This window comes from Astatotilapia calliptera, chromosome 4, assembly GCF_964374335.1.
Source record: "Astatotilapia calliptera chromosome 4, fAstCal68.1, whole genome shotgun sequence".
NCBI classification, from domain to species: Eukaryota; Metazoa; Chordata; class Actinopteri; order Cichliformes; family Cichlidae; genus Astatotilapia; species Astatotilapia calliptera.
Window position 1 is genome coordinate 1,721,720 of NC_137425.1, and position 12,028 is coordinate 1,733,747.

At 43.1% G+C, this 12,028-nt stretch overlaps 1 protein-coding gene across 3 annotated transcripts in view; it reads right to left on the bottom strand.

The window, feature by feature from the left end:
• taok2a (TAO kinase 2a) overlaps nucleotides 1-12,028 on the bottom strand; it is a 28,798-nt gene that overhangs the window by 15,197 nt on the left and 1,573 nt on the right. For all 3 annotated transcript variants that reach the window (XM_026163908.2, XM_080300058.1, XM_080300056.1), the window contains exon 2: nucleotides 3,684-3,824. In XM_026163908.2, coding sequence (XP_026019693.1) covers nucleotides 3,684-3,815 — 132 coding nt within the window. In that variant the 5' untranslated portion in view covers nucleotides 3,816-3,824. The remainder of the gene's footprint in view (nucleotides 1-3,683; nucleotides 3,825-12,028) is intronic.

Genomic DNA, 12,028 nt, shown 5'->3' on the forward strand with positions numbered 1-12,028 from the left:
ATTTATTTTTGAATCACATACTCGATGTTCTCACAGCTGTTCAAAGTGTTGGATCCTGATCCTGAGAGAGGACGCTGCTTACAGGCGCCAGATGAAGTCGTTCTGCATTCTCACAGTACTGATAAGACCCTGTGATGCAACAGCATCACCTCTGCTGTCAAGAAGACCTGAAATGAGCATTAAAATACAAAAAACTAACATCTTTGGAGTCCCAATACAGCAGCATTGTATGATTTACTGCTCATCATAATTTTCCTTTATCTTATACTGAGCCTTGGAGCAGCCCATCAGTTCACCCTCGACACAAACAGGAGGTTTAAAAGCAGCTAGGTTGTTGTTTTGGTTTTTTTTGGAGGGGGGGGGGGGCAGAGATCTCAGTCATGTCATCAGTGGAAGCCAAAATCCTAACCGATAGAATTGTGACTCAATGGGGGACAATGTGTGACGCAGCACATAAAAAGCCAGACAAACACCCCAGAACAGCCGAGCAGCGATCAAACCAATAATAACTGTTAGTTATTGTCACCGTCTGCTAACATCGCTCTCAACTACAGCTGAAAGATGTTGTTTATCGAACGATTTCTGATCCATAACCTGCAAATAAACAGCCACGGCCAGCAAACGTCTCAGCAGGTTTTTCATGAACAAACAGAAATAAACTTTTTCACCGTTAGCTGTGGCGATAACGCTGCATAGTCGAGCAACAGTTTCGTACAAAGTGCAGCTTTTAATCAATTATCGTTCCTTAATATACTGCTAATAGGAGGGCTGGGTATCGCCACTGATTTCTAGAATCGATTCAATTCACGATTCGAATCGGGAAAATTTTGCCTCTGTCAGAAATATTATAATTCTGATCATGCATCAGTACATTTCCATATTTTTATATCTATAAAAAGAAAGCTGACACTTGTGAGACTTTATCAAAGGTGTGAGCGTCACAGCAGAGGCCTTTGTGTCAAAGCAGCTGAGGATAAAACAGAAAAACATGAAGCAGATTTTCCTGTTCTGGGATTTTATAACAGATAACCTTAAAAACATTCTGCAGTAGATCAAAAACAAAAGAAAGTCATTAATCAACACATGAATGTTACCTGACGGAACAACTGACGGACAAAGTGTGGACTTTATACCAGTTTTTAAACTGTGTTGATCGGCCACGTAAAACCAGACTTATGATAAAATATCTGCAATGTTTGTTTTTCTTCCTGAATACTGTCGTTGTTTATATTTACTGCGGGAAGAAACGGTAAAAACGGCGTTTTATAAGGAAAACGCTGGAAAGCCTGTGAGCAAAACCAAAACCACGCGGACCCGCCGACAGATCAGAGTCAGCGAGCTGTCGGCTTTCAGCCCCGACCGTGTCCGTGCCGTCGGTGAGAAAGTCACAGCTCGCTGATTCTGATGCGTCGGCGGGTCGAGCTTTGTGTTCACGTCTCTGTGCAGGAGCCTGTTCCTGCTCTCAGTTACTGTTTTAAATGTTCGGTGGTTGTTGAAATTTTGTGAGGTTTCACCGGAGATTCTGGCGTTTCTAGCAAAATAAAATTATATTTAAAAATCGATTCAGGATTTGAATGAATCGATTTTACGTTATTCAAGCCAGAATCAATTATAATCGATAATTAAAACCCAGCCCTAGCTAATAGGGTTTTTTTTAATCAATATCAAGTTTTCACAAAACCTTTAATTTACGGTTATTATTTATTTCACTGCTTAGAAATCGTGACTACTAATTAGAAGCTCTTAGTTGCCACCTCCCTCAGTTTAAGGCAGCTTTCTTTTGATTGGCAGCTCTTCAGCTGAAGGTCTGAAGAGTGAGTGGGCGGGGCTTCTGTGCCTGGGATGGTCGCATACAGGGGCTCAACTTTGACCTCACACAGACCCCAAAAGAATAAAACAAACAAACAAACAAAACAGCTTGAGGGTCACCTCTCAGGGATTACTGTACACGCACCGCCCTCGCTACTTCAACACGAACATCCACCGCTGGAACAGGAGACAAGACAGGAAACGCAAACACTTGAAGCTGTTGTGAGCGACAGTTTCAGAGACGCTGAGGGGCGCCGCGTGTGAAACGTTCTTTTTTATCTGATGCAAATTGCTGCGCAGCGTCTATTTCTGCAGCTCTTCTCTAATGGCCTTTCAAGGCTCCTCTGAAACTCAGACATGCAGTGTGGAGGTGTGAGTCTACCACTCAGCCTCAAGAATATTTTACAGGTGAAATGAGATGCAGAGGCGCGGCGCACACACTCGTCGTGTTCCCACTGTTTTCTAATAAGCTGGGGGACATTTTCAGATTCACACTCTCTTTATTAATGACAGATAAGAGTGATTTTAAAGAGAAACCCACACAGATCCACGCGGTGGACAGCTCGGCGAGTACATCCAAGAGACACTCTGACAACAATCCAAACTATTTGATTTGGGTTAAGATAAGCCCAGCGTGCAGAACGCCGTGCTGCTGTATGTCTGCACCTATACAAACATGTGCAGATGCAAGCTTCACGTCTGCTCTGCTCCCACACTTCTAAACTGGTTCACACCCATCAGTCACCGACTGCTGGAAAAACGTGATGATTCGCCGTCTAGCCGCAGAGCTTCCTTGTACTAAGAATAGCTTCAAGAACATTTTCTAAGAATTTCCCCTTAAAGTCAGAAGTAAATCCCGGCAGAGATAAAACTTTTTCATAAAACATGCTCAGCCTTTAAAAGAGCTTTGAAGCTGAAGTGTTTGAAGCAGAGAGGAGCAGTTAAGAGGTTTAGGAGTTTCTTAAGGACAGGAGGACGTGGTGGAACGATGCTCGTAGGTCACACAACCCCATGTGTTCACGTTCCAGAGGATCTGATCATTGCTACAATATGACGATCAAAACAGCCACTTAACTCGTGCACATCTTTGTTCTAGATGTAAGAAAACATGCTGCCTTGGAGCGCCACAGCACAGAAACAGGTTGCACCAATAGCCCGACTGAGGTTTCTGCATCAGGACCAAAAGCACATGTGGTCCTTAGCTAGTCCTGTATAAGACCTGAGGACAGACGACCTCACACTGACTCTGGAACACTCGGGTTTACAGACTGGCCGATATGGCCTGAAATCCATATTGCGGTATAAATTGAAGCATGTGCGGTAACGATATATATCGCGATACATTCTTTTCTTCTGTGTAATGAATTCTCCGCACTATAAGGCCACTTAAAATCCTTTAATTTTCTCACAAATGAACAGGGCGCCTAATGTATGAATTCTGGTTGTGCTTACTGACCTTGAACCGATTTACTGTGCTACACGGCGCTCAGAAAAATTTGTGGGTTTTTCCTTGTTTGTTTGTATTACTTGATCCCTAAAGTGTTCTCCAATGAGACGACAGCGACTCACAGCTCATTTAAGTTTGAGACCGCTGCTTTAGAGGCCCACACCTTTATTTTTGGTGGGTACTGTAGTTATGAAGGTGCAGAGTCCAAACAAGCTGTGGACTTTAGTAAATCCAGGAGCAGACAGGATCGGCACATGTGACTAACTTTCTCTGAGGGATCATTTAACATGTAAACAACTTCACCTGATGTCTTTGTTTTAAACTCACACCTGGAGAGAGAAGCTGCTCACACTGAACAACATTAAAACCAGAGAGTGAGTTTGTTACTGACACGGTCAAAAGCGGACGCACTTCCGATGTTACTCACAAAGTACACCGCTCCAAAGCTCCCGTGGCCGATCTCCCGGAGGTCGGTGAACAGCTTCTCCGGGTCATCTTTGCAGAACAGATCAGCCACCTCGGGGTCCTTCAGATTGCCCGCCCGCGCATTCGAGGGCATGGCCAGGGCCTGGAGGATGGAGAGAGTGCTCAGGTCAGTGCTGCAGATTGAAATCAGGGTGAAAACATGGAGGTCAGAGGTCAAAGCTTTTTCTTGTTAACTGGGGTTTTGGTCATAATCAGATTATCAGAGGCAAATAAATCTTTATGATCTGTGGATTCTGACCTCTGTTCAGACATTTACAGGTTTTTTTATTAGTTTTCTTATTAGCGTGAAACATAAATAAAATATAATTACCATTATACAAACAATCACATAGCTATGTCCACACATACATATTTATGTACCTAAATGAGTATATAAAGGAGGGGAAAGAGGTTTTCTAAGTATCAATGATTCGGATTCAAGTACTGGAAAAGCTGGATCAAAGTTTTGCTATATGTTGGCTGCCCCTTTAACTAAGACAGCGGGTGCCTGTGTTGCTTTTGCAGCATGTGATTTGCCCGTTTATACTTCAGCTGGGCTGAAAACCATCAAATTAATGTGCCAAACATGCTGGGAAATGCGTTCCTGCACTCTTGTAAAGTGACCCACTTCCAGTCTTCCCTCACAGAGACTCCATCAGCTTCCCTGATGTTCCCAGCCTGTGCTGCACATCTGTAATGCTGCGTATTGCACCAGGAATCCCACGACTGGCTGCTGCTGACGTTACCGTTCACAGTTAACATGGATCTGCACTTCAGCCGTCTATCTGGGAACCGGCTGACAAGTCGAGGCTTGTGAAGCGTTCCAGGGAAAATCGGGCTGTTTCACCGTGGGAGTGCCAAATACAAACAATGCAGGGAGGGAGAGTGACACGGACCCATGTGGGCGAGACAAAATGGCAGCTGCGTTTTCACAAAGTGCTCTTCACCATGAATGGGCTTCAATGAAGAACTGTTCGGCTCAGATCGCTTTAGTGACGGCAGCAGCGTGACGCGAAAGGCTGACAGCTTCCAAAATAAGGACACGCGCTCGTCCTTCAAATCCGCTCACCCAGTCCGAGCAGTCACGTTCAGCCTCTGTCTTCTTGTTTCTACGACGACAGCGCTGCTGAAAAACATCAGAGGAGATCCACTCGTACCAAAACTAACGACGCCGACGATGACCAGCCCGGCGCTTCGGTGCAGACGCTTCGAATGTTTGGCTGTCCAAAATGGATCAGGTGTTCATTTGATGCACTCTCGGTATGAACAGTGCCGTGTTCACCTCCTCCCGCTGATACACAACTTTAGAGCTCCTGCAGACAGGTATGCACAAGCTCCTCCCTCAGCAGGTGAGGAAATTCAAGTGCACAACAATGAACAACGCTTCGAGGAATTCCAAGAGATGGCGTTTCAAAAAACATAAATGTTAATCATTAAGAATAACCTGATACCTGCAGCTCCACCTACCGTGGCGACCACTCCCACCTCCTCTATGGGAAACAACAGCGCAGCCGTAAGTCGGCGGTTCTTCCCGTGTGTAACGTTAACACCGCGTTAATTTAACAGGATAAAAACTGAATTTATACAGCACCAAATCCCAGCAACTGTCACTGTCATACATGCACTACCATTGTTAGGGGCGGGTTTTGATGATCGATTTATCGATTAAAATCGATTCTGGCTTGGATAACGTGATATCGATTCATTCAAATCCTGAATCAATTTTTTAATATAAATTTATTTTGCCCGAAATGCCAGAATCTCAGTTTCAACAACCACCAAAGATTAAAACAGTAACTGAGAGCAGGAACAGGCTTCTGCACAGAGACGTGAACACAAAGCTCGACCCGCCGACGCATCAGGATCAGCGAGCTGTGACTTTCTCACCGACGGCACGGACACGGTCGGGGCTGAAAGCCGACAGCTCGCTGACTCTGTCGGCGGGTCGAGCTTTGTGTTCACGCCCTTTTTGCGCTGATTCTGAAGCTGTTAGTTTGATCTCTCTCCAAACAACATTGACCGAACCAGCAGCTAAAGAAGATCCAAACTACGCTTCACACAAACATCGTCATGAATTCACTCTGACTTTTGCTGTTTTGCTTCCACCAGGATAAAATCACACTTCCTGCACAGCTCCCCTCTCTCTCTCTCTCTCTCTGTTTCCCGTCTAAAAATCAGTTTTCTTCATTATTCGCTTGCTTGTTACGCACAAGTCTGCCGTTGTTTACAGGCTGTCGGACGCTGTTTGTTTCCTTTTACTTACCGTATTTCCCGGACTACAAAGCGCACCTGAATATTAGCCGCACAAGCTAAAATCAGGGGAAAATCCTGTTTTGTACATACATTAGCCGCACCTGACCAAAAGCCGCAGGTGTTTCAATGTTGACTTATCATATGTAAGAGAATATGCACAAAGCGAATTGTCAGGAAAGAGATGGCTGTTTGGAGACATCACTTTTATTAATATTGTGAAAAACAAGTTATGGGTACATATTTGCACATGTAGTACATAACAGTAACCTACAGCACACCAGGAAAATAGATTCGGACTACCTTTTAGGCTCAGGTGCAGTGACACGGCTTTAACAAGAAGAAAAGTCAGTCATTCACCACCATCTTTCTCTTCTTCCTGCGCTCTAAAAACACCAAAGTCCTCTTCTCCAATGTCGGAAACGAACAGGCTCAGGATGGCTTCGTCATCCACTCTTCTTCTCTCCTTCGTTGTCACTTTCAAAACCAAAGAAATCCTCGTTGTCAGTGTCAGAGTCGAACACCCTCAGAAGGGCCGTGGCGGTGTCCTCCTCTCCATCATGCAGCAGTCCAGCCCTTAGAAATCCGTTAGTGATCGTGGATGTTTTCGCACTTTTCCACGCTGTCAGAATCCACCGGTGGAGTTGGGCATAACTTGCTTTTCGCAAGTTTATCGCCGCTCGTCATCCACGCCTCCCGCTGAATGCGTAGCGCTACTTTGAAGTTTGTTTTTCGCGCTACTTCGTACGGCACTACGTTGCCTGGCGGACGGACATGTGACTAACATACCACTCTTGAACCCCGAACCTTCCGCCAGGCAACGTAGTGCCGTACAACAGCGGAACAAACAAAACAAATCGTCTTACGATATCACAAAAATCATGGAAAATCCATAGAAAAGCCGCACCTGACTAAAAGCCGCAGGGTTCAAAGCTTGTGCAAAAAGTAGCGGCTTATAGCCCGACAATTACGGTACTTCCGAAAAGAAAAACCTAATTTCTGCCGTTCAATACTGAACAAATTTAAACGTTTTAAAATTATACAAAATGCAAAACGCTGTGTCTGTAATAAAACCGCTGTAACTTCAGAGGTGATGTTCATGTGCTGATTAATGGTTTTCTTTCGTTTTTGATCGACTGCAGAATATTTTTATAAAATCCAGAACAGGAAAATCTGCTTCATGTTTTTCTGTTTTATCTTCAGCTACTTTGACACAAAGGCCTCTGCTGTGACGCTCACACCTTTGATAAAGTCTTGCGTGTGTCAGCTTCCTTTTTATAGATACAAAAATATGTAAATGTGCTGATCTGAATTATAATATTTCTGACTGTCTGAGGCAAAATTTCCCAGATTTAAATCGAATTGAATCGATTCTAGAATTATAATTAACAATGTGCGCTGCTACGTCACACGACACATTTGTTTACGTCTGTTCTTCTTCTTCATTTAATTTCTCTGAGGTGTCTGAGGCTCCTAACATCCATTTGCGTTGCCTCGGCCACCGTGGTCGTTCCCTTTGTGTTGCTGGTTTGGAGAGGACGGGTTCCTCTGCCCGAGAGGCGGGGCTCATGCTTGTAGCACGTTTGTAAAGTTTTTTTTTACTTTACACATAACTGCCACTCCCCTTAGCCTTAAGTTGCTGCATCAGTGTGCATTATTAACTGTAACGGAGAAACTCCGCACGCGTGCGTGTCGCCAACGAAGTAGGTCACAGTCATGGTGCTGCAGCTTCAGCAGAGACGATTGTGATGTTTATCTAACGCACTGCCTTCTAACAACAGCTCTGAATATGCGACTCTGATGGGCCTCACATTCAGTCAACAACCAGAAAACAATCTGATGATTAAAGGATGCGATTAATCATTTCAAATACACATTAATATTTGTATGAAGGTATAAGCTTAGTGTTCAAGCTCAGTTTGGACCGATTTCTTCCTTCCCATTTAAATAATTCATAAACAGGTCATAAGGGAAGCCGTTACCACGTCTTAATGCAGACATAATGAAATGTAGATGTTTTAGCTTCTTGGCACAAATTTCTCCATCAAATTTTCCAACTCGACTCAAAGCTTTAAGCTATTTATAGCTGCAAGAACTGACAAATTCCAGCTCGAGCAGAAATAAGAAAATGAAAGGAACTCCTCAGTGATTCAAATCTACATTCTGCCATGAAAATGGGTCTGAGGGAGGAGCAGAATCATGACATGCATTTAATGAAATGCCTGGCACATGTTTTGGCTGCTGTATGTGGAGATCAGTGTACGACTTCGCTGTTACGCTCCGACTCAAATCAACACCGATTTAAATAAATCCACAAAAATCCAAAGAGAGAGGCCGAATCATCAGAGCGGTGGATGTAATCTGAGGCTGCACACTGAGCCGTGCTTATTGACATCCTTCTGTAACGGGGTTAATGTGGCGCTCATCCTCTGAGCGTCAGCTGCAGCCCCGAGAAGAGTCGCCAGCTTAACCAGGCTTCTGCACGCCGGCCGCCGGATTCCCGTTTAACAACGCGCCCGCTCTGTGCCCGAGGTGGAGACAGATTCCCACCATCCTGCCCCCCTGACCTGAAAGCGCTTCTAAACACAGTGAAGCAATTTACAATTATGTATGGCGTGGCACTCGACAGCCTGCCGCTACAGTCAGAAGAAACACTACCCGTCTGAAAATATGACAGCAGAGGGGAAAGCAGCACCTTAATTTGCCTAAAACTTCACCGTGGTATCAAACTAGAGGCCTTTATCGTGTCAGTCAGCCTTCACTGCATATCTGAACACCCTTTGAAATTCTACTTTAATGCTTTTAAAGACCTAAACTGAAGACTGAGTTCCTTCAACATTACAACAACTGCACAATGGGTTTAAATCTCCACATAAGATCCAACAGTAATCATTACTGCTCTATTCTCTGCTTTACTGTTCAGCGCTACATAAGAAATCAATCACACGTTTAAAACAAAACTTAAATATGTCATTTTAGTCTCCGTTTACTGAACAACTGTAGATGTGTAGGAGCAATGTTGGAAGTATTTTGTAGCATTTCAATTTAAAATGAGACAACACTGATATCAGTAACAATATAGTGTTATTTCTCAAGTTTTTCCAGGCGAACCCGCCTGATAAACCAGATGCTGGTATTAAAGTATTTAAAAATCCACTTTGATAAATATTTGGCTGTGAATTTTGTGCATCTATTGGTTGGAAAACTAAGAAACATCAATGGTAATACCACGGTTAAAGGGTGTTCATTACTGCATGTGCATCATTTTATTCAGAGATTAGTTTATTGATTCTGGTTAGAGCAGGGCGATATGGCCAGAAATATTTATCACGATATATATTTGAAAATTTGCGATAACGATATAACTGATGATATAATTGATGCGAGACAAAATACAACTCCACAACTTTACTAGCGCAAAAAAAAAAAAAAAACCATCCATTTATTTTCACTTAAATAAGCTGCTGTTTTTATGTGCATTAAAGTTATATAAACATTTAACAGTGCAAATGCAAATTCCTTGATGAAAGTTAACCAAAGGCATCTCCAGTAGAAATGTGCCGACATATCCTGAGTTAACCATGTATAATATCCACTGAGGAGCTTTGCAGCATTAAACTGCAGTGTGCCAAATAAAAAAGTCAAATACGGACTTTTCCGACCATAAGGTGCACGGGATTATAATGCACATTAAGCATTTGTCTCTAACCATCAGGAACCTTCACGTTAACTTTTATCGAGTGGAAAAGTGTTAGTGTTCGTCCTCCAGCTTCACTGTTTATGTCATGCCAGTGGTTCCCAAACTTTTTTTGCTGGGCCCCCCTTGTTTTACAAGAAAAATGTTTGCGCCCCCTCCCCCTTCTCGCGCGTGCACACGCTCACACATCCTCCAACCACACACACCCATATTTTGTCCCCCCACCCCACCCCTCCCCCGCAATGGCTCTGCGCCCCCCCCTAGGGGGCGGGCCAGACACTTTGGGAAGGTCTGTGTTATGCTAACATAGCTGTGTCGCTAGCGATCACGTAGCACATCATTATATAGCAGCTAGCCCAACTTCAGTAACCCTACAAACGTCACTGCTGTTTAGTTTCCTGTCTTCATTTATGTTGGAAGTGATAGCAGAGCTGTACGTTTGAATGCTTCATAAATCTCTCAGTCAGAACATGCTACATCATGTTTGGGTAACTAGCGAAGCTAGCAAGCTAACTTCCTGTTAACTTCTAACTCTGTTAAATGTAATGAATTCTGTTTTCATGGTTGCCTGGATGTTAAACTTCATAGTTACACCTGGTAAAGCAGCAACGCTGATCATTTTATTAAAGATGAAAGAATTTAGACAGTTTAACTCTCAGTGATGCTGCAGTGTTCGTTTGACTTTAGGACCCAGATTACTCCCAGATTTACGAGCACCTTAGTCCAACAAATACGGCAATAACGACGGCCGCTTGCATGTTCTACAAAAAAAATCTGCTTTGTTGTGTATCTGACAGACGAAAGCTAAACCTGAAGTTGCAGCATTTTTACAAACCAGTTCTGGTTCATCCGTTTCACTCAACGATCCGCTTTCTCCTTCTCATTCTCCGTCGCCGCCATGCTTTTTCGGCCGTTAGTTAGCGTATGAAAACAAAGGCACTGCGCATGCCCATATTCTATCGCGATATTTCATTTTCTTATCGTTGCCTAACGGTATTACCGTGAACGGTATAATATGGCCGAGCTCTAATTCTGGTACTCTTTATTTCCTCTTATGTTTGAGGTTTGACTTTCTGATGGATTTTATCTCACATTACCTCGGATGTCATCAGGAAAGACATTTTTATTTATTTTAGCTGAGCTCATGTCTCTTTTTTTATTTTATTTCTGTACACCCTTTGTGAGTAAATATTTCCATTATTAAAAGCTTGTTGAACAGCAGCAGTGTTGAGGCATCTCATCTGTTGGGTCCATAAATCTTTATTTAAAACAATTATGCTTTTTAATTTTGTCCATTTCCCCCCTTGTGGTAGTGAAATCGGATAGTACAGAGTTTGATTTCCTAGTATTCTAACAACCCTGAGCATTACTGTATTTTTATAATCACGTTTAATTCAAATTGTTTTTATGTATTCTTACTGTGCTCACAGACCACTTTAAAATGTAACTGATGTTTCATCTTTAAGCTGTTTATCAACTGTTCAGCTGAATTACATTTTGAGCCTTCTCATTGGCTCGTCAGTCACCTGTGAAGCACTAAGATAAATAAAAGGTGTTAAATACAATGACTGCGTATGTGACAGGGACATTTGAGAAGCAGCTCTCCACAGTGTGGCTCAAATTAGCATCAGACTTGTTTTTGATGGCGGCTGAAAAAGCCAGACTCAGAGCGGACAGGAAGAGAACCAGGCCAATTTCCAAAATAAAAGACCTCGTACGATCTAAATGTTTCTGGTGTGGTCTGAAGCTTTACAGCTTTACTTCCCGTTAGTCTGACAAAGACCTAAATAAAAAAAATGTTTAAAATCCACTTAAAACTGCACTGATTCTGTTATCTGTGTATAATCCACAACAGATGACATCTCCAGGCCTACTGCCACCTGCTTCAGGTAACAGCCTCATGTGGACCTCAAAGACAAACGTCTCCACAAATTTCTCTTTTTAAACCTTTCGTATTACTTAAAAACACTTCAGACATTTGGGCCCTTTACAATCTTTTTTAACGCATTTCTGAGGCTGTGCAGATGCCTGACAAAGATGATCACAGTAGAAATAACAGCAGCATTCAAATGGGGTCATGTTGACTCTGTTGCATAAGGTCTTTGTTGTGTTCATGGCTAGGTAAAATTTTATGAAACATCAGACTCGAGTTTTGGGACGCATGCTGCTGCGTGTCGAGTAACAAAGGTCGGTCGCCATTATTGTTTGACTTCTCAGGTTCACGGTTAACTGCAGCCATCGTTTCTGAGGCGAGAAGACATCTCGTAGTTTCTATTTTTGTCCCTGTTCTGAGGAACGGGACCGCTCCCGCAAGCTTGAACATGCAAGACTAGGAAAGCAAGTTTCCTCAACTTCCTACA